Here is a 27,893-nt window from a genome sequence, read left to right as displayed (position 1 = left end):
AATTTTCTCTAGTTGAATGATAAGTTTTATTTTTTACTATTTCTTTAAAATTTTTTTTTTCTTCCACGGTAAAGCTTGCCATTAATGCTAAAAAAAAAAATTCACGAGTGATCTGCAAATTTTTATCACATAGGACGTTTAAAAGGTTGTGGCCAGCAGGTCAAGGGAAGTTATCCTCCCCCTCTACACTGCCCTAGTGAGGCCACACCTGGAGTACTGTGTGCAGTTCTGGGCCCCCCAGTTCAAGAAAGATAAGGAACTACTGGAGAGAGAGTCCAGCAGAGGGCTACGAAGATGATCAGAGGACTGGAGCATCTCCCGTACGAGGAAAGGCTGAGGGAGCTGGGTCTGTTTAGCCTGGAGAAGACTGAGGGGATCTTATCAATACTTAAAAATATCTTTAGGGCTGGTGTCAAGAGGATGAGGCCAGAGTCTTCTCAGTGGTGCCCAGTGACAGGACAAGGGGCAACGGGCACAAACTGAAACATGGAAAGTTCCCTCTGAATATGAGGAGGAAATCTTTGCTTTGAGGGTGACAGAGCACTGGAACAGGTTGCCCAGGGAGGTTGTGGAGTCTCCTTCTCTGGAGATATTCAAGACCCGCCTGGATATGACCCTGTGTAACATGCTCTAGGTGAACCTGCTTTGGCAAGGGGTTGGACTTGATGATCTCCAGAAGTCCCTTCCAACCCCAGCCATTCTGTGATTCCATGATTCTGTTGTTTATTCTTTGTCCCTTATGGTCTAAGTAATAGGCTAGTTTACTGAACCTTTTAAAATTAATTTTTGGTTCTATAAGATCAGATGTATTAATTTTATAGAAAATTATTCCTATTTAGTGTTTTCTATACTTCTGAGAGGGGTAAGTTATTCTGTACGCTATGTAACTGTAGGCTTGTCAAGCTTTATCTTTGCTATAGTTGCAAAATGAAGTTTAAATGAAACTTACCTCTGGCCCAGCACCTCCATAAGCATGTGCTTATGAAAAATCCAACTTATCTAGCCTATAGCGGGTTTTCCAAATCTCAAGCTTGTAGGGGAAATGCAGCTCTCACCTGATGTCGGTTGCAGTGCTCCAGAATGTGTTAATATCCTGTGATAGTCTAGATCCTGGATTTTTTTATTTCAGGGTCAGTTTGATGGACAGGGCAAATCGGTCAAAGTGGCTTTGAATTTTAAAACTGCTCACTCTTCCTCCTGACTAAGAAGAACAGTTTGTTTTGATAATTTTCAGTTACAACAGCAATCTCTTGTTTCACAGGGGAGAAAAAAAATCTTTCCAGTGATCGCTTTCTAGATGGTTCTGGATGTTGTGCTGGGTTAACCTTGGCTGGCTGCTGGGTGCCCACCCGGCTACTCTCTCACTCCGCCTCCTTAACAGAACAGGGAAGAAAATAAGATGAAAAAGCTCATCAGTCAGATACATACAGGGAGATTGCTTACCAATAACTATCATGGGCAGAACAGACTTGAGCTGGGGAAGACTAATTTATTGCCAATTAAAAATAGAGCAGGATGGTGAGAAACAAAGACAAAACTAAAGGCACCTTGTCCCCAACCCACTTCTTTCCAGGCTCAACTTCACTCCTTCATTTCCAACTCTTCTACCTTCTGCCTCCCCCATTGAGTAGGGCAGGGGAGATAAGGAAGAGGGGTTGTGGGCACTTCATAAGCCTTCATCTCTCCCACTCCTTCCTCATACTTTTTCCTCTGCTTCAACATGGGTTCTAACCAAGGGATGCCATCCTTCACAAACTTCTCTAATGCAGGTCCTTCACATGGGCTGCAGTTCTTCAAGAACTGCTCCAGCATGGGCCTTTCTCATGAGGTACGGTCCTTTAGGAATGGACTGCTGTAGTGTGGGACCCCTATGGGGTCGCAGGTCCTGCCAGGAGCCTGCTCCAGTGTGGGTTCTTCTCTACAGGCTGCTGTGGGGATATCTGCTCCAACATGGCCCTCCATGGGCTGCAGGGGAACAACCTGCGTCACCATCGTCTCTCTGTGGGCTGCAGGGGAACCTGCTCTAGTGCCTGGAACGCCTCCTTCCCCTCCTTCTTCACTGACCTTAGTGTCTGCAGCATTGTTTCTCACACATTTTTCTCGTTTCTCTCTCTCATAGCTGCTGTGCAGCATTTTTTACCATTTCTTAAATATGTTATCACAGAGGTGCCTGATGGGCTCAGCTTTGGCTAGGGGTGAGTCCATTTTGGAGCTGGCTGAAACTGACTGTCCACCATGGGGGCAGCCACTGGTGTCTTTCCACAGAGGCCATCCCTGCAGCCTCCCCTGCTGCCAAAACCTTGCCGTGCAAACAAAATAGAGATGTTCAATTTCAAACCCAGACCTTGGATGCCACTCAAGCTTAAAAGCTTGGTGGCATGTCAGTTGAACACACCAGCTGGACAGTTCAACTTGACCATAATGTATGAGTTTCAGTCTTTGAATTATTTCATAATGTGCTCGAAATGGGACTGTATCACCATGTTCTAGTGAAGTTTCCACTGCAGTTGATCTGATCTGACAGCTATCCACCACTGGAAGGGAGGGTTTTGTTCTCCAGTTCCCTTAGTTCCTGTTCCTTCTCTACAGTTAGCTTTGGTGCTTGTCACATGCGTTTCAAAACCAATTAGGCTTGCTTTTTCTGAGTTAGGGAGTTTGGTTGATCCAGCAAAGCATGCGATGCTTTTATACATTCTGGGATTGATGGGAGTGAGACTCCCTTCTGCTATGATGAGCTGTTAAAATGAATTTAGCTATGATATATAACCTCATTCCATCTGAAAGCTAGCATGGAGGATCTACATCAGACAGCAAGAAGAGTGAACTTGGTTACATCTTCTGTGCGTTTTTGAGGAGTCCTAGACTTACTGCCATGATGGTGCATTAGAAATAGAAGGGGGCTAAAGCTGGCATCATATTTTCCTCGTAGTATTAGAAAAAGTTGCTTTAATGAGTATTGTTCTGTCCCAGCTTTCTCATTATCTGTTTTTACTACAACTGCAAGTATGTAGCACTCGGTTCAGCTGCCGTGTATGTGTAGGTACAGAGAAGATGATAGAAGCTGTGTTAGCTTTTGTGTAGGTGTTGAACTGCATTGCATATCATGCCTGTTGAATTACATCTAATTATTTTCTTCTACTCATATTTTCCCCATTTCTTAAAATAAAGATGTATTGTACTGTGTGTATTCTTTACAAAAATTATTTAAATGTCAATGTTAACCTTTTGTTTTGTAAAAGGTTAGCAAAGATGAAGCAAAATCTGTAACTTAGGTTGTTACCGTGAAATTGAGTGCGCCCTCTGAAAGTGGGATTGAGTGTGTCCTTAGCAAGTTTGCCGATGACACCAAGCTGTGTGGTGCGGTCGACACGCTGGAGGGAAGGGATGCCATCCAGAGGGACCTTGACAGGCTTGAGAGCTGGGCCTGTGCAAACCGCATGAAGTTCAGCAAGGCCAAGTGCAAGGTTCTGCACGTGGGTCGGGGCAATCCCAAGCACAACTACAGGCTGGGCAGAAAATGGATTGAGAGCAGCCCTGAGGAGAAGAACTTGGGGGTGACGGTTGACGAGAAGCTCAACATGAGCCGGCAATGTGCGCTTGCAGCCCAGAAGGCCAACCGTATCCTGGGCTGCATCAAAAGCAGCGTGGCCAGCAGGTCGAGGGAGGCGATTCTGCCCCTCTACTCTGCTCTTGTGAGACCCCACCTGGAGTACTGCATCCAGCTCTGGGGCCCCCAACATAAGAAGGGCATGGAGCTGTTGGAACGAGTCCAGAGGAGGGCCATGAAAATGATGAGAGGGCTGGAGCATCTCTCCTATGGAGAGAGGCTGAGAGAGTTGGGGCTGTTCAGCCTGGAGAAGAGAAGGCTCCCGGGAGACCTTGTAGCAGTGTTCCAGTACCTGAAGGGGGCCTACAGGAAAGCTGGAGAGGGACTTTCTACAAGTGCATGTAGTGACAGGATGAGGGGGAATGGTTTTACCATCTGCTGCTTGTCTGGCAGTACTGGCAAATTAAAATTAGTGACATCTAACACTTCCACAGCACTGCTATGTAGACTTTTGGGGAAATTGTGCTCTATTTAATCGTTTGGAAAACAGAGTCCGCTTCAGATGTCTGTTCTCAGAGAGTCTAAAAATCCAGGCTGGCTAAGATTTGTTATTATCAAGTGGTGGGAACAGTTCATACAATAAGATAAGATTCTTTGTTGCCTCCCTAAGTGTGAAGATCAAATACATTCAGGAATGAGGGGGTTTAGCTTTTCTGTTGTTTACTTCTTGAACGTTTTATTGTAGTATAGGACAAGCTACCTGAACATCAGAACTGTTGCCGTCTGCCACAACATAGATTACTGAAAACGATCAAAATCTTTTGTCCAGTTTTCTCTTTGTATGGGTTTTGTCTGTATATTTCTAGTTGAATTTTGTTTGTAAAAGTGGGACAGGTAAGGTAAACATAACTTGCTAAACAACATTGACTTCTTAATTTCTTTCCACAGTTTTAAAATCGTGAAGTCATGGCTCATTCAAAGACGAGAGCCAACGATGGAAAAATCACATATCCTCCAGGAGTCAAAGAAATCTCTGATAAAATATCTAAAGAAGAGATGGTGAGGAGGCTAAAGGTTAGTAAGCAAGTAGCTGTTTGCAGGTTGAAGTTTCTTGTGTACAGCATTCAATGATGCTATTACTGTGTTTTCTATCTGAAAAGATTTTTTTTTTTTTTTTTTCTTGGCTTTACCTTTTGTATGCTCAGAGGAGGAACTTGCTGGCTGTTGTGCCTTCTCTTCTATCACTTTCTTGAAGTGACTTGTCCAAAAACATTTAAATGAGTTAAAAAAACACAAATGTAAACAAGCTATATTAATTTCAAATACTACTTAAATTTATTTCAGCTCTGACAGTAAGTCAGTACTTTTTAGAGAAGAAAATATTGGAAAACATAAAAAGAGAATCATAATCTTGGAAATAATATGGATGCATCAGAATGCATTCCTTTTATGCATTTGTGCTCTTTGAGTTGATTATAAAACCAACTTTATTCTCATTATTTTAGCCTGTATGGTAATGAAGGGCTTTGATTATACTATGTATTTCTGTCTCCTGACTTTCTTGACCACTTTATTTGGCCTAACTGTATAGGAAGGTTGGAGAGATTTGGGGGATGATTATGTTACTACAGTTGTTTATCTATCCATGTGCTCTCACAGAAAGTCAGGCCTGTTAGTACTGTGTGGAAGGAATGCCTGCGACTTGGGTTTGCCCTATGAAACAGGAGGGAACAGATGTGGGAGAGGAACCTTAAGTATTCCAACAGCTGGAAGAACTTAATTTGGAGTGTGTTTTCTTAAGAAGTAGTTTTAAGTCAGTTGGAACTACTGGTAAATGAAAAAACCCAATAAAACCCCAAAACAAAAGGATTCCTTCTCCCCTCCCCCCAGTAACCTGTCTGTGCTTTGGGAATTGGTCTGATATACTTTAATCAGTGTAGTGTATTCTGTGATGTTGAACAGAAGAAAGCATTTATAACTTCATGTATGAGTGACTCCTAACAGAAGAAATTATTTGTTAGCACTTGCGTATTTTTTTCAGCTTGTGAAAATGCACACAGTTCTTACTGATACTTTTTCTCCTGTAGTTTCATTTCATTTTTGGCCTTGAATGTCTAGTCCCTTCTGTTCTGTCATCTTGATCTGTCTTGCAGGAGAAGTGTACTTTGCAGGATGCCCTGTATTTCTTGTCAGGTGTTAATTCTGGCTGTGCATTCATCAGTACGCAGGCAGGGAGAAAACCACACGGTGTTTCTTTTATGAAGGATTGAATGATCTGGGCTACACTACAAGTGTATAGACCTACAGTATAAACACAGTTTCAGGTGCTAAAGAACAGTAGCTGATAAATAAGTGAACTATTGGTCTGTTTGTTTTCCTGACTGCCAAATTCATATAAGTGTTAGGGAAGAAGCACTTTTCTGTGGATTTTATTTTAATTTACACAAACAGATGGTCTGCTGTTTCTTAATGACAGTATATTTATATAAATACAAATTATTGGGAAATCTGAGAATAAAATGGAAAATATGCCCAGTGAATTTATATATTAGCATAACTTACCTCACAAATTTTATGCATTTCTGATCTGTGCCATCTCCAAGTTGTAGTAGATTTGGAAGGGAGATAGAAAGTAAATGGTTGGAGTTATGAACTAGTGCTGGAGACAGAAAGAAGTTGATAAACATTTGGAAATTATGACTAGTGTGAGAAGAGCATTTTTCCACAGTTTCTCTTCATACACAAGAACCAAGACATCATCTAATGAAATATATTAATTTTAGACCAGCAGTCTAATAACATACTTTTCCATAAGTTATATAACTAAATTCCAAAGCTTATTACTGTAGAAAGATGTAGGAGGCAGAAAAATTGAATGGGTTAAGAAATATGGGCCACATTTGGAAGATGAAGCTCTAGGAGTATTAATCATGGTGGTCTGAGTGTGATTTCAGGCTCAGGAATCCTCTAACCTATTGCTTTACAGGAAGCTGGAGAGGTATGCTAGGAGCGCTAGCTTGCTTTGCTTTGTTTTTCCTTAAACACTGTGACAGATTGCTCTGGAGACAAGATGACTGATTTTGTTGTCCTGACCAGTATGAAGTTCATGTTGTCAGGGAAGAGAAACTGAAGGTTCATTTCTAGAGTAGAAAAGAATACACACTTGTTGCAACAACTCTTGTGATACCTGAATATTTATTTATTACCTTGTTAATTGTATAAGTCTAACTACTTACCATAGAAGTGAAAACAATTCTAGTTTTTAAATTACTTGAATAGTGTGTAAGAGCACCAGTGCACTTTGAATGGTTCAGTTTGTGTCTGACTGGGGAGGACTTTATTTTTCTCTCAAGGGAAATTATATGTTTGCATAAGCTAGGAATCTTCTGTGCCTTTTAGTAAAGGATTCTAATACGCTTGAAAACTTTACAGCTGCAGTGATCCTAATGATGCAGAAGTCCTTCCTTTTTTAAAGGAGGATTTGTTGCTACCTAACCAATTATAGTAAATTTTTTTGGAAAAAAAAATATTTGTATTTAATAAAACCTAAACTGTAGCAAAGTAAAATAACAGTGTTTTGGGGTTGTGGGTGGGTTTTTTTGTTTTGTTTGGGGGTTTTCTTGGATTTTTTTTTGTTTTGTTTTTCTTTTTTGGGGAACTTCACTGACATCATTATTCTTGAAAAATAGCTTGTTGTGCACTGGTTAAATAGATGGGAGTTTTGACCTCAGTTCTCGGGATTGTGTAATTAAGTTTTCATTGCCATTTTGTTAATTTTAATGAGAGTTGAACTCCTTAAAATAATTCTGTCTCTGTGATTCAAATAAGAAATTGGACAAAAGCATAATTACTTTGTTTTGTCAATAGGTTTTTCTCCACTAAACAGTTTTTTAAATACAAGAATGCTCACCAACTAGTAGTTACTAATTATGACTTTTCTTGCTATTGTTCTATTTAGAGTGTTTAGTAGTTGGTGTCACAGACTTTGTTTCTTTTTCTTCCATAACTTTAGTCTGCTGGATCCTAATAATACTAATGGGCATTTTAGTCCTGTTGGACAACATGGATGCTGCTGGGCTGCACTGGATTTATATATGCATCTGCTGAAAGTGTGTGGTCTGCTTCTGGGCAGCACAGGGGATAAACTTGTCCTCAGAGCAGTAGTAGAGAAAAATCTGAAATTGAGAGAGAATAGAGGGAAAATAAATTGTAAACCTAAATACTTTAGAGAGAAATAAACATTTTGCTTGAAGTTTCGTTGTTTTCTGAATTTTTCAGTGAATAGCTGTAACAGTGAATGCTGTTGTATTTTTTTGAGTTGGACAACTTGATTATACGGTTTCTCAAAAAGATATGTGAAGTAATACAGCTGGACTTTCAGTAACTCTGCTGAGACTGTTGTGTTGGGACAATTGATAGAGGACTTGACTAGGTCCTTCCTGTACCCTGACAAATAAGACGCTGGTTACTCAAATAAGTGCTACTGCATTGCTAATAATGCTTGTGATAGAAGTTGCACAAAACCAGAAAAGGAACTTTCAGTAAGGACCCTGTTACACAGAGTACTTCATTTTATGTGCTGATGTCTGTCTCTCTTTTTAGATGGTTGTGAAAACTTTCATGGATATGGACCAGGACTCTGAAGAAGAAAAGGAACTCTACCTAAATCTTGCTTTGCATCTTGCTTCAGATTTCTTCCTCAAACATCCTGATAAGGATGTACGTTTGTTGGTAGCATGTTGTCTTGCTGATATTTTCAGAATTTATGCCCCTGAAGCTCCGTACACTTCACCGGATAAACTAAAGGTAAATTGAATTAATCTCTTTTTCCACACCAGGTTTTTAAATTGAATGATTGGTATAATTGACTACAAGTTCCCCCTCCCTTAATTTCTGGTTCAGCCTAAGCAATCCAAGGTTTTCACTTGATTCGGGGATAGGTATGTTCAGTCAGGTCCAATGTTCATCAGATAGTGATATACTTACAATAATTTGTAGAGTTTTGGATTTATATTGAAAATTAATATTTTATTGAACTGCCACTGGGATTTGCAGATAGTGGTCTGTTACTTTAGAAATATTGATATGTTTATAGCTATTATCATAATCTTTTGCAAGATAGCTAATTCCTTCAATTGGGAAAATACCCCTACTGTTTCCAATTAAACTACCAAGAGACAGTTACTGTATTTTTATAGATAAAGGCTCTATCAAAACGAAGAAGTATTTTTGTACAGAGGATAATTCTTTCTGATGTGAATCGGAAAATTCTGCAATTACAAACACCACCAATCCCACTAGATGGAGATGGTTGATAGAGAAATGCTAGGTTTGAAAAGGCAGTACAGATCTGCCCCGTTTGTTTCAGAAAAAAATCATTTTAGTTTAAGTTTTTCTTTTTTACTTTTTTAAAATAGAAATCTAACTTTCTTTCCAACTCACAAAATTAAACTACTTCCCTTACACAGTCTGCATCTAGAGTGATGAACTGAGTCTTAATAGAAAACGTATCAGGGGAAAATAACACTGAAAAGGCGTACATTTTGTTTCCCTGATTTAAGAGTGTGTGTGGGCTCTTTTGTTGGTTGGGTTTTTTTTTGGTTTTTTTTTTTTCCCCCCGCACCAGGATAAAAAGGTGATTGTGGTGGAAGGTATATCTGTTACCCTGGAAGAAATCAGTCGATTTCTGATCTAGTGGTTGCACCAGAAGTGTTTCATAAGTAGGGCAAACAGTACAGTTTCAGCTGTAGTACATCCTTTGTTACCAGACATATTGGAGAGATACCTAGGGATTTCTGTTAGCTGTATTTTCTTAGTTCTGAATTGTTGTACCTCTGATTACACACTAGTTACCTTACTTATTGATTACACCATCTTCATGCAAGTGAGATAGTGAGAAAAGGATCGGAATTTGAGGTTTCCCTGTCCTATGTGTATCCTCAGTATAAATCTTACATTCCTCGCTGGGTGTTGAAAGAGCTTTGACAACAGGGATGGAAAATGCCACAAATAGGCTAAAAGCACAACTGGAGCAGGATTGCTCTTCTGGGATCTGGAAACTTCTAACTTAAGTAATCCTCAGTCTGAGGAAAGCCTAGAGCCCAAATCTAATTTACTTGGGAGGAAGATGTTTTATTCACTGGTATGTGTCAAAGAAAACCGCTTGGACAAATGTACTGTCTGCCTGACTTGGCTGAAATGGAGATGTTTAAGGGCATATATGGTAGCAGAACTTCAACTATCTGAATGTGTTCTGTGGTGAAAGCCGTGGCTCTGATGCTTACTGAAGCCATTATGTGGTTAATCGGTATCAAGACAACAATCCACAAAGAAACATTCAATGTTCTTCCTAAAGTTGAAGTATAAGCACTTTTTTTAGAGTCTGGGTTCTAATGTAAGCTTGCTTTATGGAGTCTAATGTGAAACCATATTGTCCACTTATGAAAGGGCTGCAGCTAAGAAATTGCAAAAAAAGTTTATTTTATCCTGTGTTTTGTGTTTATAAATGGATGTTCAAATAGTATATTCTGTATGCTGAAAAAAAGGGAAAAACTTTAGGTCGTATTACACTAGATACTAAAAATTAGTGTGTACTTTTGAGTTTAGTGTGTCTTGCTTCCTTTAAAACATGAATAGGAAAGAATAAATAAAAATAGGAGTAAGTTATTACTTTTTCAAATGCCGTTATTATTTGCGAAGCATTCAGATGCTAGACATTGTACTTGTATGCTAGTCATTAATATATGTATTCATATACAATACAGTGATGTGTACTTCATAAAAATTAGGAAAATTTGTTTTGGTCTCGAGAGTCTTTGAATCACATTCAGTAAATAAGTGTTGCATACCTAGCTGCAGGATAAAAAGTAAAGATACTTTGAATGAACTGCTTGAGATTCATCTGGACAAGTAAAGTTTAACAGAGTAATTATACCTAGCGCGTGAGTTCTGAGCTGAAGTAGTTTTTATACTTGGCATTGGTCATTCTCTTGGATACTTCCTTTCTTCTTTAATTGAATCTTATCCTTCACTGAGACTCCCTCTGTCTTCTATATTTCAGAACACCTTCTGGTGTACCAGTTTTTCAGATGATGGCACTCATTTTGGATTGGCTGCTGGCCTACTAGTGGTTCAGGCACTAGTTTTTAATGGGGAATTCTTCAGACTGGCTTTTACCTGTGGACTGAATGCTCTTTAGTGGTTGGAGTCCATTAGATGTGTCCTTTGAACTGTGTATTCTAGTTTAATTTCAACTAAAGAATAGTTCGTGTGCTCTGTAACTGATCTGAAGTGTGAACCAAACAGTGATTCTTCTGATCATCCTTACTTAACACTTCAAAGGCATAATCTTGATCCAAATTGAAACATTAATGTAGCTGTATCTCTGAACAATGTGCTTGCTGTGCTTTTTTGCCAAGAGGTGATGATGTCACGTTTAGTCTAATTCTTGTTTTTACCTACAACCACTGTAAATACTTGGCTTAATGATTAAGGCTGGATTTTGTGGTTGTAGCATTAGAAAAAAGGAACTGCATTCTCATCTTTTGTCCATCTCATTCTTGGCGGAGGTGAGGGGAAATGGTTCTTTGAAAATGTTATAGAAAAGCCTTCTAGACTATTTCTAGGATAGTTTTTTCAGGGTTAACTGTAAGGCTTTCTTGTATTTATTATGGCAACTTTATACCTTTTGGAATTCTTGATTTATACCTACATTGTTAGATAAGGAGGTTGTAGAGAGGCGGGTGTCGGTCTCTTCTCCCAAGTAACAAGTGATAGGATGAGAGGAAACGACCTCAAGTTGTGCTAGGGGAGGTTTAGATTGGATATCAGGAAAAATTTCTTCACCAAAAGGGTTGTCAAGCATTGGAAGAGGCTGCCCAGGGAAGTGGTGGAGTCACCATCCCTGGAGGTATTTAAAAGACTAGTAGATGTGGTGCTTAGGGACATGGTTTAGTGGTGGACTTGGCAGTGCTAGGTTAATGGTTGGACTTGATGATCTTAAAGGTCCTTTCCAACAAAAACGATTCTATGATTCTATAAAATATTATAGATACAGTTCAGATTGTGAACACTGTGGTGATATGTACTTCTGAATCTTTTGATTTAGTATAGTAGTTATGAATTTCCAGCTGTTAGTTATCTGAATGTGTGTTTCCATTCTGTTCATAATTGACTGTTCCTTATAACCTGCTTGAATTTATTCTGTGTGAGTCTTTTTCTAAAGAAGTCTACTGGTGCTGAAGGTTGATAAAGGAAGCAGGAGAAACTTGGTTTATTGGTTTTTGCAAAAGACGTGATCTGTGTCAGTAGCATGATGATCGAGAAATGCACAAACAATACGGTGTAAACATATAATACTACTCCTAGGAAAGCTGCAGTTGCCTAGTGCTTTTTTTCCCCTTCTGTTGAAGCCTATCGCAATATAAAGTAAAAATGTAGAATTCATTGTCCTTCTGAATAATCTTTTGACTTTTGCAGCATGTCATCCAGTTGCAACTCTGTTTGTCAAGTTGAGTGTTTTTCTTTGGGGAAGAAAAACTTTTGCTTCCTTAGAAAAAGGTTACTTTCTCAACCCTTGAAAGAAACATGAAACATTTAAAAATTACTCCTTGACATTCTCTGTGTTGTTTTGTAGATCATCTTCTTTTGGACAGTGAAACAGTGTGTCTGTCATTGCTGCATATTTTGTAGTGATTAATAATACTAGTAATATAAAAAGGTGATTATTTTAATTTTGAAAGTTTTTTTGCCATTGATTAAATAACTTCTTCCTTTTCAGGATATATTTATGTTCATAACAAGACAACTTAAGGGTTTAGAAGATACAAAAAGCCCCCAGTTTAATCGATATTTTTATTTGCTTGAGGTAAGTTTCATAACATATTTCAGAATAACTGTTAAATGTAATTTTTCAACTTAACTTTTGTATTAACTACTGCTTTTACTTTTTCCTGTTCAACACAGAATATTGCTTGGGTCAAGTCTTATAACATATGCTTTGAATTAGAAGACAGCAATGAGATTTTTACACAGTTGTACAGAACGCTGTTTTCAGTAATAAAGTAAGTATTGTCACCCCCAATTATAATACATTATTGCATGGTTGAGGTCAGATGTTTCTAACGTAGGTGTTCAGTCTATTGTGTGACTTCAAGCATTAACGAACTTAGTGTTGTAATTCAGTTTAATTAAAGGTAGCAGTATAAATATAACAAGCTGTAGGTTTTGCCTGTTTTAATTAAACAAGACATGCTTCATATAATCTTTTTTTTCTAAGAAACTTACTTTGGTTGTCTTTTACTGCATTTATTTTATTCTGTTCTTGAAACTGAAAGGGAATGGTGCAATATGCAATTCTAAGCAATTTGGAGGGTTATTGCTGTAAAAACATGAGTCAGAAAATAGTGGACACTGGAGGGTACTGCTAGAGATCTTCTAGTGTGCTCCCCTTGCTTAAACCAGGGTCAGCTAGAGCAGATTGCCCAGGACTGTAGCCATCTGGATTTTGAACATCTCCAAGGACTGAGACTCCATGGCCTCTCTGGGCAACCTTCCAGTCCTCAATCACCCTTACATTTAAAAAGTTACTCTTTCTTATGTTTAAACGGTATGTCCTGTATTTCACCTTGTGCCCATCCCCTCTTGTCCTGTCACTGGACACCACTAAGAAGAGTCTGGCCCTGTCTTTTTTACTCCCAACATCAGGTACTTAAACATAATGATAAGTTCCTCCCTAAGCCACCTCTTCTCAAGACTAAAAAAAGGTGTCATCTCTCTCAGCCTCTCGTTGTATGAGAGCTGCTCCACTCCCTTAATCATCTTTGTGGCCCTTTGTTGGACTGACTCCAGGATGCCCATGTCTGTCTTATGCTGGGAAGCCCAGAACTGGACACAGCACTCCAGATGAAGTCTCACCAGCGTGAAGTAGAGGGGAGGGATGTTCTAATACACTGTCTTTTCATGGTAGGAACAGATACAGTCCTCTTGCTCTTTTACTACAGTGGTAAATGAAGAAAGCATGAGATTCAAGAACATTTTGGAAAGAAGTATATGCAGCTGAGAAACTTAAGTGTTTTGACTTCTAAGAAAACTTGTGATTTGATTATTTTATTCTTTGTTGTTTGGCATCACCATAGGGAGTACTCTGAATGCAAGTTGTACTTTGTATGAATAGTACACTAAGAATTCTTGTTTTTAATTTCAGCAATGGTCATAACCAAAAAGTACACATGCACATGGTTGATCTAATGAGCTCTATCATTTGTGAGGGAGATACTGTGTCGCAGGAACTTCTGGATACAGTGTTAGTTAATCTGGTGCCAGCACATAAGGTAAGACTTAATAGTGGCTTAATTTTTTTTTTGTAATTGTGATTTATTGCATGTATGTATTCAGATGTTTAGATTTCGTCGAAAGAATAGCTGTAGCAAACGTGTTCCTATTACTTGGATTTTTTTTTTTTTAGCAAACAAATCATTTTTAATAGCCAGAAAATTCAGTAGTGTTTCATTGCTTTTATTCACTTGCCATAAACAAACCAAAGTGTCAGTGGTCATAATAATCTAAAAGCTTTAGTGTCATATGACTTTACACACAGGTTTTTTTGTATGTGGTCAATACCAGTGGAACTTAATATAAAAGATATGTATATCCTTTGGAAAGTTTTTAATTAGTGTACTGCTGTATCAACAGTTCAAACTGATGAGCTGCCCTAAGTAGGAGGGGAAAAGTTGTTATGAGTGCTGATTGTAGTTGGCTCTGTTGTATTTCAGAAATGTTGAGTTGGTGTTATTGAAAGCACATTGGTGTGTTTTTGACGCAGCCATAGAACTAACTGTTTGCAAATGGTGGTTCCTGAAGAGCCCAAGTGATGGCTGTGTTTCCTTAATGAATAATGTTTTATCAAAAAAAAAAAAAGTGTCCTACAGATGAACTGAGGAAAAACTTAAAACTTTGCATGTTGTGACACTTAAATGCTTAAAAAGCAAGGAAGTCTGACTTTTTTTTTTTGTTTAGAAAACCAGATGGGTCCTGCTGGAATCTCTTGGGCTACAGTGTAGAAGATGACTTGTAACTTCTATGTGAGAAAAAAAGATTCTGGGAAATTATCTAGGAAGCATTTACTTAGCTGGATTTTGGACAGTACTGGAAGCTTGCATTTTTTTTTTTAAAGTGTGTTCAGGAAAGGGCTAACTTTACTTTTTAGAAACTACAGTAAGATTAAGTGGGTGTTAACTGAGAGGTTTTTGCAGCTTCAGAATGCCTTTTTTTTTTCTCTCCTTTTTTTTTTTTTTTTTTTTTAAATGGTGTACCTGAAGAAACTGGGTGGACTTTTCATGAGGTGCTCTCTGAAGAATATAACGAGTGTGCAACATTGTATGCCTTACCACAAGCCATCAATTTCAGTAAATAGCACATAAATTATTTTTCTATTGACAGTGAAAGACTAAATACTTAGTATACATCAGTCACTTTTTTTTTTTTTCCACTGGAAATGTTTTAGCTGTGTCCTTCACGGAGTCTAGTGCTTCTGTGACAGGACCAGGCTGAAATTTGGGTGGCTAAAACTCAGATTTACAAAGTAAAGGTGTGGAATAGAAGAAACGAAAGCAAGACTATGCAAAATACTTTAGTTTGTATTTTCTCAGTTGTTAAGCATCTGTTGTTTCATTGTGTCACCTCTGTTCAACTTGATTTGACTACTGTTTTTATGATTCCTGTTTAATAAACTGATTTTTGAATTGAAGAATTTATATCCTCTTAGATTGGCTATAGCATTTAAACAGTTCTGTTATATAGTAGATTTAAAGTTACTGACTGAACATTTTAATAGGATAAGATATTTGGGGTTTGGCATTTTCTTCTTCCTCTGTTTTAATCAAACTGGTTCTTTGGATAGGATGCTAGTTTGTGTTGCTTTCTAACTGAAATAGTTTCATAACTTTAGACCATATTCTGAGTACTTTTACTTTTGTTTTATTTTTTATCCTTTTTCATAGTAATGAAAAGAAGCCTGTAATATTTTTCTGTTTCATCTCAATATCTTCATACAGCGTTTATTTAAAATTTTGGAGCTTACATAGTCACCTAACTGCTTTCTGTGGCTACTAATGTCATGTTTGAAAAGTGTAATGAGTTCAGAGTGAGACTATTTCTGCTTGTGCCCATTGAGCACAGCGCTACAAGGGGGTTAAGTGTGAAGTCCACCATAAAGAAGAACTATGTCACAGAATCAATCAGGTTGGAAGAGACCTCAGGGATCATCGAGTCCAACCATTGCCCTGACACCACCATGTCAACTAGACCATGGCAGTAAGTGCCATGTCCAGTCTTTTCTTAAACACATCCAGAGATGGTGACTCCACCACCTCCCTGGGCAGCCCATTCCAATGTCTAATGACCCTTTCTGAAAAGAAATTCTTCCTAATGTCCAACCTGAACCTCCCCTGGCGAAGCTTGAGGCTGTGTCCTCTTGTCCTATAGCTAGTTGCCCGGGAGAAGAGGCCAACTCCCACTTCACTACAACCTCCCTTCAGGTAGTTGTAGACTGCAATAAGGTCACCTCTGAGCCTCCTCTTCTCCAGGCTAAACAACCCCAGCTCCCTCAGCCGTTCCTCGTAGGTCAGACCCTCCAGACCCTTCACCAGCTTGGTCGCCCTCCTTTGGACTCGCTCCAACACCTCAACATCTTTCTTGAAGTGCGGGGCCCAGAACTGGACACAGTATTCAAGGTGCGGCCTCACGAGTGCTGAGTAAAGAGGGACGATCACTTCCCTAGACCGGCTGGCTACACTATTCCTAATAGAGGCCAGGATGCCATTGGCCTTCTTGGCCACCTGGGCACACTGCTGGCTCATGTTTAGCCGTCTGTCCATCAGCACCCCCAGGTCTCTTTCCACCGGGCCACTTTCTAACCACTCTTCCCCCAGCCTGTAGCGCTGCATGGGGTTGTTGTGACCGAAGTGTAAGACCCGGCACTTGTTCTTGTTGAACCTCATGCCGTTGGTCGCGGCCCATCTATCTAACCTGTCCAGATCCCTCTGTAGGGCCTTCCTAGCCTCCAGCAGATCGACACTGCCACCCAGCTTGGTGTCATCTGCAAATTTGCTGAGGGTGCACTCAATCCCTACGTCTAGATCATCTATAAAGATATTGAACAGCACTGGCCCCAGAACTGAGCCCTGGGGAACACCGCTAGTGACCGGCCGCCAGCTGGACTTTGCCCCATTCTCCACCACTCTCTGGGCTCGGCCATCCAGCCAGTTTTTAACCCATTTAAGAGTCGACCCATCCAAGCCCCGGGCAGCCAGTTTGTCTAGGAGGATGCTGTGGGAGACAGTGTCGAATGCCTTACTGAAGTCTAGATAGACTACATCCACAGCCCTGCCCTCATCTACTAAGCGGGTCACTTTGTCATAGAAGGAGATCAGGTTGGTCTAGTAGGACCTGCCTTTCATGAATCCATATTGGCTGGCCCCTATGTCCCGATTGTCCTGCATGTGCCATGTAATGGCACTCAGGATGATCTGTTCCATCAGCTTGCCTGGCACCGAGGTCAGGCTGACAGGCCTATAGTTCCCTGGATCATCCTTCCGACCCTTCTTGTAGATGGGCGTTACATTTGCTAATTTCCCGTCAGCTGGAACTTCTCCAGTTGACCAGGACTGCCGGTAGATAATAGAGAGTGGTTTGGCAAGTTCATTTGCCAGTTCCTTCATTACTCTGGGGTGAATCCCATCCGGGCCCATAGCCTTGTGGGTGTCCAACTGGCACAGCAGGTCACTAACCGTCTCCTCCTGGATTACGGGAGGTTCACACAGCCCCCCGTCCCTAACTTCAGGCTCTGGGGGCTGAGTCTCCTGAGGACAACCATCTTAGCTGACCTAGCCATTAAACTGTACAGGCTGTGGGAAAGGGAAACTGAAAAATCTGACTGGCTGCCAAAAATGGCATAACGGCAAGTGTTGATGTAATGGTGAGTAGGGAATCCTTATCCAGCCAGATTCCCTGGGGACCAAAAGAATATTTTTGATGGAGTAGAAGGAGCATAGATTTGTTACTAGCTGAGGTTTGAAAATGATCAGACTGACAGATTGTTGTAGATGGAACTATGCTTGTAGCATGTGGCACAGGCAAGCGGTGTATCTTTAATACAGCCGAAGGAAGGTTGTGCGCGTAAGAGAATGTGGAGTGCCCTTGTGAACTGAATGACTATGTTCTAGAAAATAGTGATAGAGCTAGTATGACTTTTAGTGTATAAACAGTTGTATTGAGTAACACTAGATTGAAGACCTGAGGAGCTTAATCTGTATAATTTATCAAAAGAGCAGTCTGTGTGTGTTGGGAACAGAAGGTTCAAATAGCTCCTTTAGTTTTAGATCCCGGCTGCTAAGGTCCAGTGGCTGAAATTCAACATTAGACAGATTGATGAGAAAATTGTATTAATATCTTTAAGTTTTGTAGAGTCTAGAGGACCAATTTACCAAAGGTTAATTCAGTGATGTTACCTCTTAAAATCAAGGTCAATATTTTTCCTAAGAGGAATGCCGGATATGGTCCATAGTCCTGAGTAGTAAGTCTAATAAGCAATGGTGCTAGCAGGACGGTTGAAAAAACTCAGGCATAAGGAGCGTATACTGGGGACATGCCATACTGTCAAACGTCTGTCTACCACAATTAGTAGTCACTGAAGTAGTCTAAGCCGCTCTGGCTCACTTGAGTTTGTCATCCATCTCACTTGGCCAGAATAAAAGCCATATTGATGTAAACCTGAATGAAATTAGCCGATGCTAATATCACAAAACGGGTATGTTAAAGTATGCGCAGACTTACTTGAGTAGTACAGCAGGTATCAGATAATTCAATAAAACAGTAAGCTTAACTTGTCTGACCGTGTGCTCAACTCTTTAATTTTTTTGATGTTTAATTATTTTTTTTTCGTTCTGTGGTTTCTCTTTTCTTTTTTATGAACACTACTTTTGATAGGGTTCTATTAAGAGGGAAATAAATAAATAAATAGTGAACTAAAGCCAGGAAAGACCAGAAGCAAGGGAGAGGTAGTCAATGTGAAAAATCAAGAAAAATTAATAGTTTTCCTTTCCCTTTTTATTGCCTTTTTAGATTATAAAACCTTTATGGCAGCACCTGTAAACCATTTTGTTTGTGCAGTGTGTTAGAAGGCATATTGTACTTTTATTTCCTTGAGTGTTTGCCAGAGTGTTCAATTTTCAGCCTTGGGAGTACTACATGGAATCCCACATTGCACATTCCGCATGCTTTACATGCTTATCTTTTCAAAAAAGTGATATTGACAATTCCTAACTGTGTCTACTACGAACTTGCTTAATAATTAGTGTTATCTACCTTGGCATCACTTCGGCTGAGCTTTTTCTTTGTCAGCCATCCTTAAAAACCTGTTTCCCTCCCCCAGTAGAACTAGAGAATCTGTTAAAGCTGTTTTTTCAAGTGCTCTTGAATAAAAATTCTGCAGCTGTGCCACTGATAATAAGAATAAAATTGAAGACCCCTTTCAAATGCCAAGAAAATAATATGTTAATATATGGTTTTTAAGGATATTTGCCCTAGATACAGATTTAACATTTGATTTTACTCCTAAAGGTATAAAATTAAGGACTGGATTGATGCTAGATGGTCATCCTTTTTGAAGAAAAAGTAAAGGATGTGCGTTTATTTTCTGTTGTGTTTTTTTTTTTTTTTTCTTTTAAAGGATGAGTACAAATTATTTTACTCAATTTCTTTGAGCTGTGTTAAATTGGATATTGAGAGGCAACTGGAAAAAGTAACTGGAAAAAAAAAAACAGTGCCATATGCATTTCCATCACTGCCAACCCCATTGTAGCAGTACAACTGATCTTTGGCTTTCTGACAAAGTGTCCTGGAGAGCATTGTCTATATATACACAAAAATGTCTGTGCCATGCTGTCAGAGAGGTTGCCACCACTTCTTCTGTCTACAGTAGAAGTTTGTCAAACATTCTAGAGAACAACAGGTACGAAAAATGAATTGGCAAAACTCTTCCTGTCTTCCAGAAGTGTCAAAATCTTAAATGCTAGCAATATATACACAAAAATCGCAGTAGGAATTGAGACAAAGGAGATAACTTATGGTTGATGATGATGATCTGTCTTCAAATATTATTACTGAAGGCCTTCTAAGCATTAAAAAAAAAAGTTCTCCTCTTTATTAATATTTTCTGAAAGAAAACTGGAGGGTTTTTTTTGGGAAAAGGTCTGTCTGTGGCATCCTATGAGTCTGTTTTAGATGTTAAATGTAACTTCACAATTATCTTGCAGAAGATCTGTGTTCTGCCTTTTCATGGGTTCTTTGGTTTGTCCTTATCAATCAATACTTATTTTTGCTTTTTCCTTCAAAATGTAGTGATTACTAATGATTACTTGAAACAGTGTTGCCAGCTGATGGCTTAGTTACTATCTAATTCAGGACTCTCCAAAGCTTATCCCCACTGGGTGCTTACATGCTCTTAGAGGCATGCTCATTAAAATGATTGTCCCCATCAGTGAGGGCTTTTTTAACTCATTAAAAGATCTTGAAATACATGTCATTTTTTTCCTAAATGTATAGAAAGAGTGAAGAGAGGATAATGATTGAAGAGCTTAGATAAACACAGAGAAGAAATTCGTTAAATTAGGTCTTACCCTTATAAAATTTCTCCTTCAGGCAAAGTTTAAAGTATCTTTGTGGCTATTAAATTAGAAAGATAGGTCTGACGTTTTGTAAAAGATCTTTGAACCTATTTGGTAATGGCCTGGGTTGCTCCTGTTTTCTTTTCAACTAAGGCAGTGCTGCTTTTTTGTGTTTCTGCTTTCATCTTGAAGCTGGAAAAGGAGAAGGAAACTTTCTTGTCTGCTTTTAAGACTTCTTTGGCATTGTTATTTTCAGAAAGTTCGACCTCTGGACATTTGAGGGCCCTGGCTATCGGCACAGTTAGATCAAGTGCGTGAGGCATGAAAAAAATAGCTAATTTTCCTTAGCCAATTATGATCTAGACTGTTTTTTCTCTTTGCAGCTTCTTTGGGTAGAATGAAGTGTAATGTGAATACATTACGCAGGGTTGCAAATAGCTACTTTTAGCATTTATCTCGGCAAACACTAAGGTGTTGGGAGATCTTTTCCCTGGCATTTAGGGGCTTAATTATGAAAGATCTCTGTTTCTTCAGACTTCCTTTCCTAAGGCTATGTGTGAGAATTAATTTTTTAAACTTCAGTTATTACTAGTTGAGTAGATGAATTGCAGCAGCTTTTTTAAAATGAGCTGCTGTGTGGAAGGTACAAGCTGAAACTGTAATTAATATGAATCAAAACAGATCTGCCTGCTGGAACTCCACTATGCTGTTCGGACTTGTTCTATACGTAAATCAGATCTTGCTCGTGATGTAGAGTTCACCCTTACTCAGGTGAAAGCTGTTTTCTTTGTTTCAGTGGAGGTGAACTGTGGAAGTCAAGAAGGATCGGAGCAAGAATTGCAAATGGCATACATTCCTTGTTAGTTATTTGTGCCTTTTACTTCCTGAACAGTCACAACTCTAGCTAAATAACAGAAAACAAATGCTGCAGGTGGAAACACATTTTCTTTTTTTAATTCACCAAAAAGAGCAATCTGGCATACAGAACCTTCTTTCCTAAACCCATGCTGACTGGGCCTGATCACCTGGTTGTCCTGTACATGCCGCGTGATGGCACTCAAGATGATCTGCTCCATAATCTTCCCTGGCACCAAGGTCAGACTGACAGGCCTGTAGTTCCCTGGATCCTCCTTCTGGCCCTTCTTGTAGATGGGCATCACATTCGCTAATTTCCAGTCCCATGGGACCTCGCCGGTTAGCCAGGACTGCTGATAAATGATGGAGAGTGGCTTGGTGAGCACTTCTGCCAGCTCCTTCAGTACCCTTGTGTGGATCCCATCTGGGCCCATAGACTTATGCATGTATAAGTGGCATAGCAGGTCTCTAACCATTTCCCCATGGATTAGGAGGGCTTCATTCTGCTCCCCGTCCCTGTCTTCCAGCTCAGGGGGCTGGGTACCTGGAGAACAACTCACCTTACTACTAAAGACTGAGGCAAAGAAGGCATTAAGCACTTCAGCCTTTTCCTCATCCTTTGTCACCATGTTACCTCCCGCATCCAATAAAGGATGGAGATTCTCCTTGGCCCTACTCTTGTGACTAATGTATTTGTAGAAATATTTTTTTATTGCCTTTTAGAGCAGTGGCCAGATTAAATTCTAGCTGGTCTTTGGCCCTTCTAAGCATAGCCTCACAATATCCTTATAGTCCTCCTGAGTGGCCTGCCCCTTCTTCCAAAGCTCATAAACTCTCCTTTTTTTCCCAAGTTCCAGCCAAAGCTCTCTGTTCAGCCAGGACAGTCTTCTCTTTTCTGGGACACGGAACAGCTGTACAATTTTGTGAAAAGACTGCCAGTGTTGACCCTTGTATCTTGATTAGATAAGGGAAGAGGAAATTACAAGGATGTTAGCATGTTATGTAAGCATTCAAGTGTCTTTCCAGAATTGGGATTTTTATTCACCTTCTGTAGTGGCTCTGAGTAAAACAGATATTTCAGGCATGAATCTTCATAGTCTTCTGACTTCAGTCACCTAACTTAATTCTATCAGTAGGCAAGTCAAAGACTACTTTTGTTTTGTATTAACAGAAATGTTAAACTGTTTCCACTGCTGTCTAGAAGCCTGTAGTTTTACACAGTTTTTGAAATTACAGACAATACTCTCCATCTCTTCGCAAATCTTTTTCTTTCAGATAGCTACAAAGAACCAAGCATATGCAGGCAGAGAAATACCCTGAGTGTGGCAGTGCATCTTGTGTTTGCTTTTCTTTATGCCCCTTTATACCATTTTCTTGTAAATGGAATATGTTGGGTATTTTTAAATTGCAAAGACTAATCAAATTTGTGGGAACTGTATTTTTACAGAGACTTTGCCTATTAAAAGACTATGTATTTTTTGATATTGAAGATTTTTCCTTCATTCTTCTATGTGTTAATCAAGTCTGCAGTGGGTGTCATAAGGGCTGAGTTGCATTTTCTTCTGAGAATTTTTGAAAAATTGTGATCTAGAAATTGAAGAAAGGACATAGCAGCTAGAGGGTGGAGAATGCATGCTGGGAAAGGAAGGAAACAATGATAGAGCAGTAACCCAATTAGACAAATGGAGGTATAGGAATGTTGTGGGTGGTGGTTTTTAAATTATTTTTTATAGTAGAGTTTCGTTGGTTTGTATTCTTCACCCTTTTTGCTCATGGACTAAAATTCTGGGTATTTTTTTTTTTCTTTGCTGTCTCAGTCAAACAGACTGAGAGTATCTTTGGGAGACACTATGGAGAGACTGTGATGGTGGTTCACAGGTGGCTGCTTGATGCAAGGACAGGATTGTACTTTCTACCACACTCCTATTCGGAGTCTTGCTTCTGTGCTGGCTGTAAATGCCTCGAAGTTGCTTTCCTGTTTTTTGGGGAAGCTGATAAGGAGCAGCAGTAAAATGCAGGAACGGACGTCACTGAGTGTCAGGCTTAGATGGGTAACTGAAAAGTAAGCCCCGATTTGCCAGGAAAGAGTTTTCTCAGTTATATCAGTGGAGACTACGAAGCTCTGTTTGGACTAGGTTTGTTTTTTCTGTATTGTCTTTACTACTGAAAGTATAAAAAGAACAGGCTATTTCTTTAATGCGTTTACCAGTATGTGGTAGCTTTAAATTTTCGTATTTATTTTTAAGATTAATGCATGTGCTTAAATTTTTTTCTGTTTCTTTTTATTTTCCCCCAGAATTTAAACAAGCAAGCCTATGATTTGGCAAAGGCTTTACTAAAGAGGACAGCGCAAGCAATTGAACCGTACATTACTAATGTAAGTGAAGACTGCAAACAAATATGGAAATCAATACATTTTTTGACTGAGGTGTATTATAGAAAGAATGAATTGCATGTGTTCACATAGGGCTTAAAAGAACTTTTTATAAACTCTCAATTGTTCTTTGAGAGAATTGTTATATTAATGAAGCACTGTGTAACCTGTCCATTTGAGTCTAATTCTTTGCCATGTAGAAACTACTAAGCCCATAACAATTGTGTTTTCTGAAATGCAATGAATAGTTTACTTTCTGCTGTCTTGGGAGACCTTGCACTTCAATCCTTAATGTGACTGGAAGACCAAATGTACTTATATGTATTGTTCTGATAAAAATATATAAAAACATTGTTCCTGTTGCAAAATTCTTTTTCTAGTGAGGAGATGAGACTATTTAGTAGCAAGGAGAAGTGAAGATAAAGCAGAATTTTAATGCCATTGTCACAGGAAAAGAAGAGGAAACAGAATCTAGGAATAGATAGTAAGGAAGAACACCAGCGAGTAGATTGAGGGTTGTAGCCAAGTTGAGTGTAGACATCATACACGTTGCAAGAGAAGAGGGATGAGAGGAAGTAAAGATCAGACAGGAGTATGCTCTAAATTAAGTTGCACAATAGAAAAAAAAAAATTATACTTTTTTTACCAAGTAGGTAAGGATTTAGCAGGTCTCATGGCAGCTATCGAAAACCTCAAGAGCTTGAAAACAATAGAAAATGTTCAATGTTTTTTGTTGCTTTCAGACTTGTAACACTTGTGGTACTTGGAAAGTGGGTACCTTCGAAGGTTTTTAAAAAATATTTAGTGAAAACTCATAATCCAAACCTGTTAGTCAAACCTGCTGTTTGGGAAGGTATTGCTACATAGGAACGTGTTTTTAATGTTCATCTGTAAGGTTGGATTACAAGCTGGGTAAGGTTTTGTGGGTTTTAAGGAAGTCTGTACAATAAGAATCTTCCTCTTATGGAAAATATGTACATGCAGTCTTCTGTTCTTGGTGTCTGGTTTCTTTTGTTTTGAAAGTTACTTTCTTTCTTAAAATGTATTAAAGACACAGTAGAAGTTATTGCCCAACCAGGAATATATACATTCTAGGCAACTCTGTATCCAGAAAAGGAAAACTTTTCTGCAAGTCAGTACGGAGTCTTTAACTTGTAATGAAATGCACTTATCTGTTGTTTTCTAGTCATTATTACTAGAAACGGTTGACTTTTTCTATTGCATGAGTTGTTGGGGTTCACTTTATAACCTTAAAAAGTGGTAGTTTTCATATTTTTAGTTTCTTTACTGATATGATTAACCTTGTCAGGTACAGAGGGTTGTGATGTTCATCTGTCCCAAGTTTGGGAATAGGAAACTGAAGTGCCAGTTAAGTGTATTCTGTTGCCTTAGTGGCAGATGAAAATAGTATTAATTTGTTTAGTTGCACTTGTGTATTGTTTTAACCCAAAGAGAAGAAAAATTTTCCAAACTACACCCCCCCCTTACAAGTAGTGGGTAGTATACTCCTATTTAGTTACTTCTTACCCGTATATTGTGAGAGGATATAGTTGAAAGTAGTATGGCATTAATATTTGATATTAGAAAATATTTTCTTTAATGAGAAGTATGAAGTTTCCCTCAAACCTGTCAAGTTTGCCAAGAAAGAACAATTACTTTACATCTGCATTATGCTGCTTGTAAATATAAATTCTGGAACAGTCAGTTGTTAATTCCTATGCGTTTACTTACAACTCCTTAACCTGTCAACTGCATAGTGTAGTAATTAGCCAGTTGTTTCACCCTTATTTTGACTAAATGTTAGAATGCTTTTAAAGTGATTGTTCTCAATAGTGAAATAACTCTAAATATAGTCACATTATAAAAAGTTCTGATGCACTGGAACTGCTCTAAAGTTGTTTCTTAAATTATTTGTAGGCTTGCTGTGGTAAAGTAAACATCACTTTTTATGTGTTTTCCTTTATGTGTAATATTGAATACAAAACAATGATATTTTAAGATTTCTACTACAGAATCTCGGACCGTGTGCACCTCGCACCGTTGTGTTTTTTTTTTTTTTCAGTAGTGGTGAAATAAATGTTGTAAGATTAAAAGGTAGATTTAATGGTAGACAAGCATAGGATTTAGAAAAGTGAATATATACTCTAATTATTGTTGTATACTCTATTTTATTTTCCAGTTCTTCAATCAGGTCCTCATGCTTGGTAAAACGTCAATTAGTGACCTGTCAGAGCATGTGTTTGACTTGATTCTGGAGTTATACAATATTGACAGTCACCTCTTGCTTTCTGTTCTACCACAGCTTGAATTCAAACTTAAGGTAAACGTTTCTTATACTTTCTATATATTTGAAATGTGTGTGTTTTGAGTACTAATATGATTTTTTTGCTGACAAGTTCATAAAATCATTTGGCATATAAAACTAATACTTACATGTAAAACACATAAATCTCTGCATTGTTTAAAGGAAAACTCATAAAAGCCCTCAAAAAGAGTAATTTAACTTCAAATGTATTAACCTGCAGTGCACGTGTGCATATGTTTGGGTTTTGGTTGGAGTGGTGTTTTCTTTTTTTTTTTGGCTTGTATTCTGGAAAGCTGCCTGGCGTAAAAAGACCTGGGGGTGTTGGTCTGTGGCTGGCTGAATATGAGCCAGCAGTGTGCCCAGGTGGCCAAGAAGGCCAACAGCGTCCTGGGTTGTATCAGAAATAGCGTGGCCAGCAGGACTAGGGAAATGATCGTCCCCCTGTACTCGGCACTGGTGAGGCCACACCTTGAGTACTGTGTTCAGTTTTGGGCCCCTCAATACAAGGAAGACATTGAGGTGCTGTAGTGAGTCCAAAGGGCAACGAAGCTGGTGTGAAGGGTCTGGAGAACAAGTCTTATGAGGAGCGGCTGGGGGAACTGGGATTGTTTAGTGTAGAGAAAAGGAGGCTCAGGGGAGACCTTATTGCTGTCTACAGCTACCTGAAAGGAGGTTGTAGCGAGGAGGGTGTTAATCTCTTCCCCCAAGTAACAAGCGATAGGACAAGACGAAACAGCCTCAAGTTGCGCCAGAGGAGGTTTAGATTGGATATTAGGAAAAATTTCATCACGGAAAGGGTTGTCAAGCAGTGGAACAGGCTGCCCAGGGAAGTGGTGGAGTCACCATCCCTGGAGGTATTTAAAAGACTAGTAGATGTGGTGCTTAGGGACATGGTTTAGTGGTGTACTTGGCAGTGTTGGGTTAATGGTTGGACTTGATGATCTTAAAGGTCCATTCCAACCAAAACTATTCTGTGATTCCATGATCTTTCAATCAATAACTTTATTTTTTGATGACTTGAGAATCTGACTTGTTTTATTCCTTGGTTTACTGTAGTATTTATTGTGAAGGGCTTTAATATGTTAAAAGTACCTTGCCCTACTAGCTCTTCAGAGAAACTACATCTGTTCAGAATAGTGAATTTTGGCAGGGAAAAGTTAAGCTCCATGTTAATGGAAACTGATGTACTGAAAATTTTGTCCGAATAGAAGGTGTGTGACAGGCATGAACAGAGCGTTGGACTCTATAGATATGTGTTGTAGTCGTTGCCACTTATGGTTTTTCAGACTTATGTCTGAAGGATAGCTGGTGCTAGCTGTCCATTTTAATAGGCATTTTTCTTTTTGACTTTCTCTCATTTTAGAGTGTTTCCATCACTTACAACAGCTGGTACTCCCTTTTTTGTTCTGTTTGTCATTTCACAGGGTTTCTGTGGAAGTAGGGAATTTGATTAGTTTTATATTACTAAGTTTGAAAGTGATTTGTTACTAAACTTGAGAGGTAATGTGCAGTGGGCAACTTTTAAATTTGCATGTGTTTTTATTATCAAGGACAGATTTTTAGGTTTGTAGAACCTTTGGCTTGTTCTCACTGCAGTATTTATTATCATAGTGGTTTGTTCACGCCTACTATTTTTTCACTGATGTTGCTAGGCAGGCACACTACACTTGTTGGATGAGTTGGTTTTTAATGGTTTTATCTTTCCATTCGCATTTCTGAAAGTAGAGTTCAATTTACTGCTTGCTGTCTGTGTCTTAAAAGTAACTTTTTTCAGCCTTTAATTCCTGTTCTTACAGATGGTGAACAATTATCATTCTCACTCCAATGAAAACAGTACTTTCTGCAGCTGAAGCTGTTATTCAAGAGATTTAATCTTAACTACTGCCACATCCTTTTTTTTCATAGCCATAATTGCAGTAACCTTTCCATCTTTAGGTCCATTTAAAACTGCAGGTTCTTGAAATGTCTTCCTGCTCCTTCATTGACTCATATTCTACTATTTCAATGTGAACTACTTCTTTGTATCCTGTTTTGTCATTGGGATCAGCAAGTTTGGTAGTCTAACACTGTGAGCCTTTTCTCTGTGCCGCCCTCGCCTGCCCCAGAAAAACTTCTGGTCTCTTCCTTCAACTGGGTGATTTCAGCCCT

At 39.0% G+C, this 27,893-nt stretch overlaps 1 protein-coding gene across 3 annotated transcripts in view; it reads left to right on the top strand.

Moving 5' to 3' along the window:
- PDS5B (PDS5 cohesin associated factor B) overlaps window positions 1-27,893 on the top strand; it is a 128,987-nt gene that overhangs the window by 21,070 nt on the left and 80,024 nt on the right. For all 3 annotated transcript variants that reach the window (XM_068422769.1, XM_068422779.1, XM_068422760.1), the window contains exons 2-8: window positions 4,496-4,621; window positions 8,150-8,353; window positions 12,327-12,413; window positions 12,512-12,609; window positions 13,752-13,878; window positions 23,363-23,443; window positions 25,620-25,760. In XM_068422769.1, the coding sequence (XP_068278870.1) occupies window positions 4,514-4,621; window positions 8,150-8,353; window positions 12,327-12,413; window positions 12,512-12,609; window positions 13,752-13,878; window positions 23,363-23,443; window positions 25,620-25,760 (846 nt within the window). In that variant the 5' untranslated portion in view covers window positions 4,496-4,513. The remainder of the gene's footprint in view (window positions 1-4,495; window positions 4,622-8,149; window positions 8,354-12,326; window positions 12,414-12,511; window positions 12,610-13,751; window positions 13,879-23,362; window positions 23,444-25,619; window positions 25,761-27,893) is intronic.

The sequence above is a fragment of the Nyctibius grandis genome, chromosome 2, assembly GCF_013368605.1.
Source record: "Nyctibius grandis isolate bNycGra1 chromosome 2, bNycGra1.pri, whole genome shotgun sequence".
Taxonomy (NCBI): domain Eukaryota; kingdom Metazoa; phylum Chordata; class Aves; order Nyctibiiformes; family Nyctibiidae; genus Nyctibius; species Nyctibius grandis.
The sequence above is the reverse complement of the archived record's forward strand: the minus strand, read 5'-3'. Positions and strand labels throughout refer to the sequence as shown.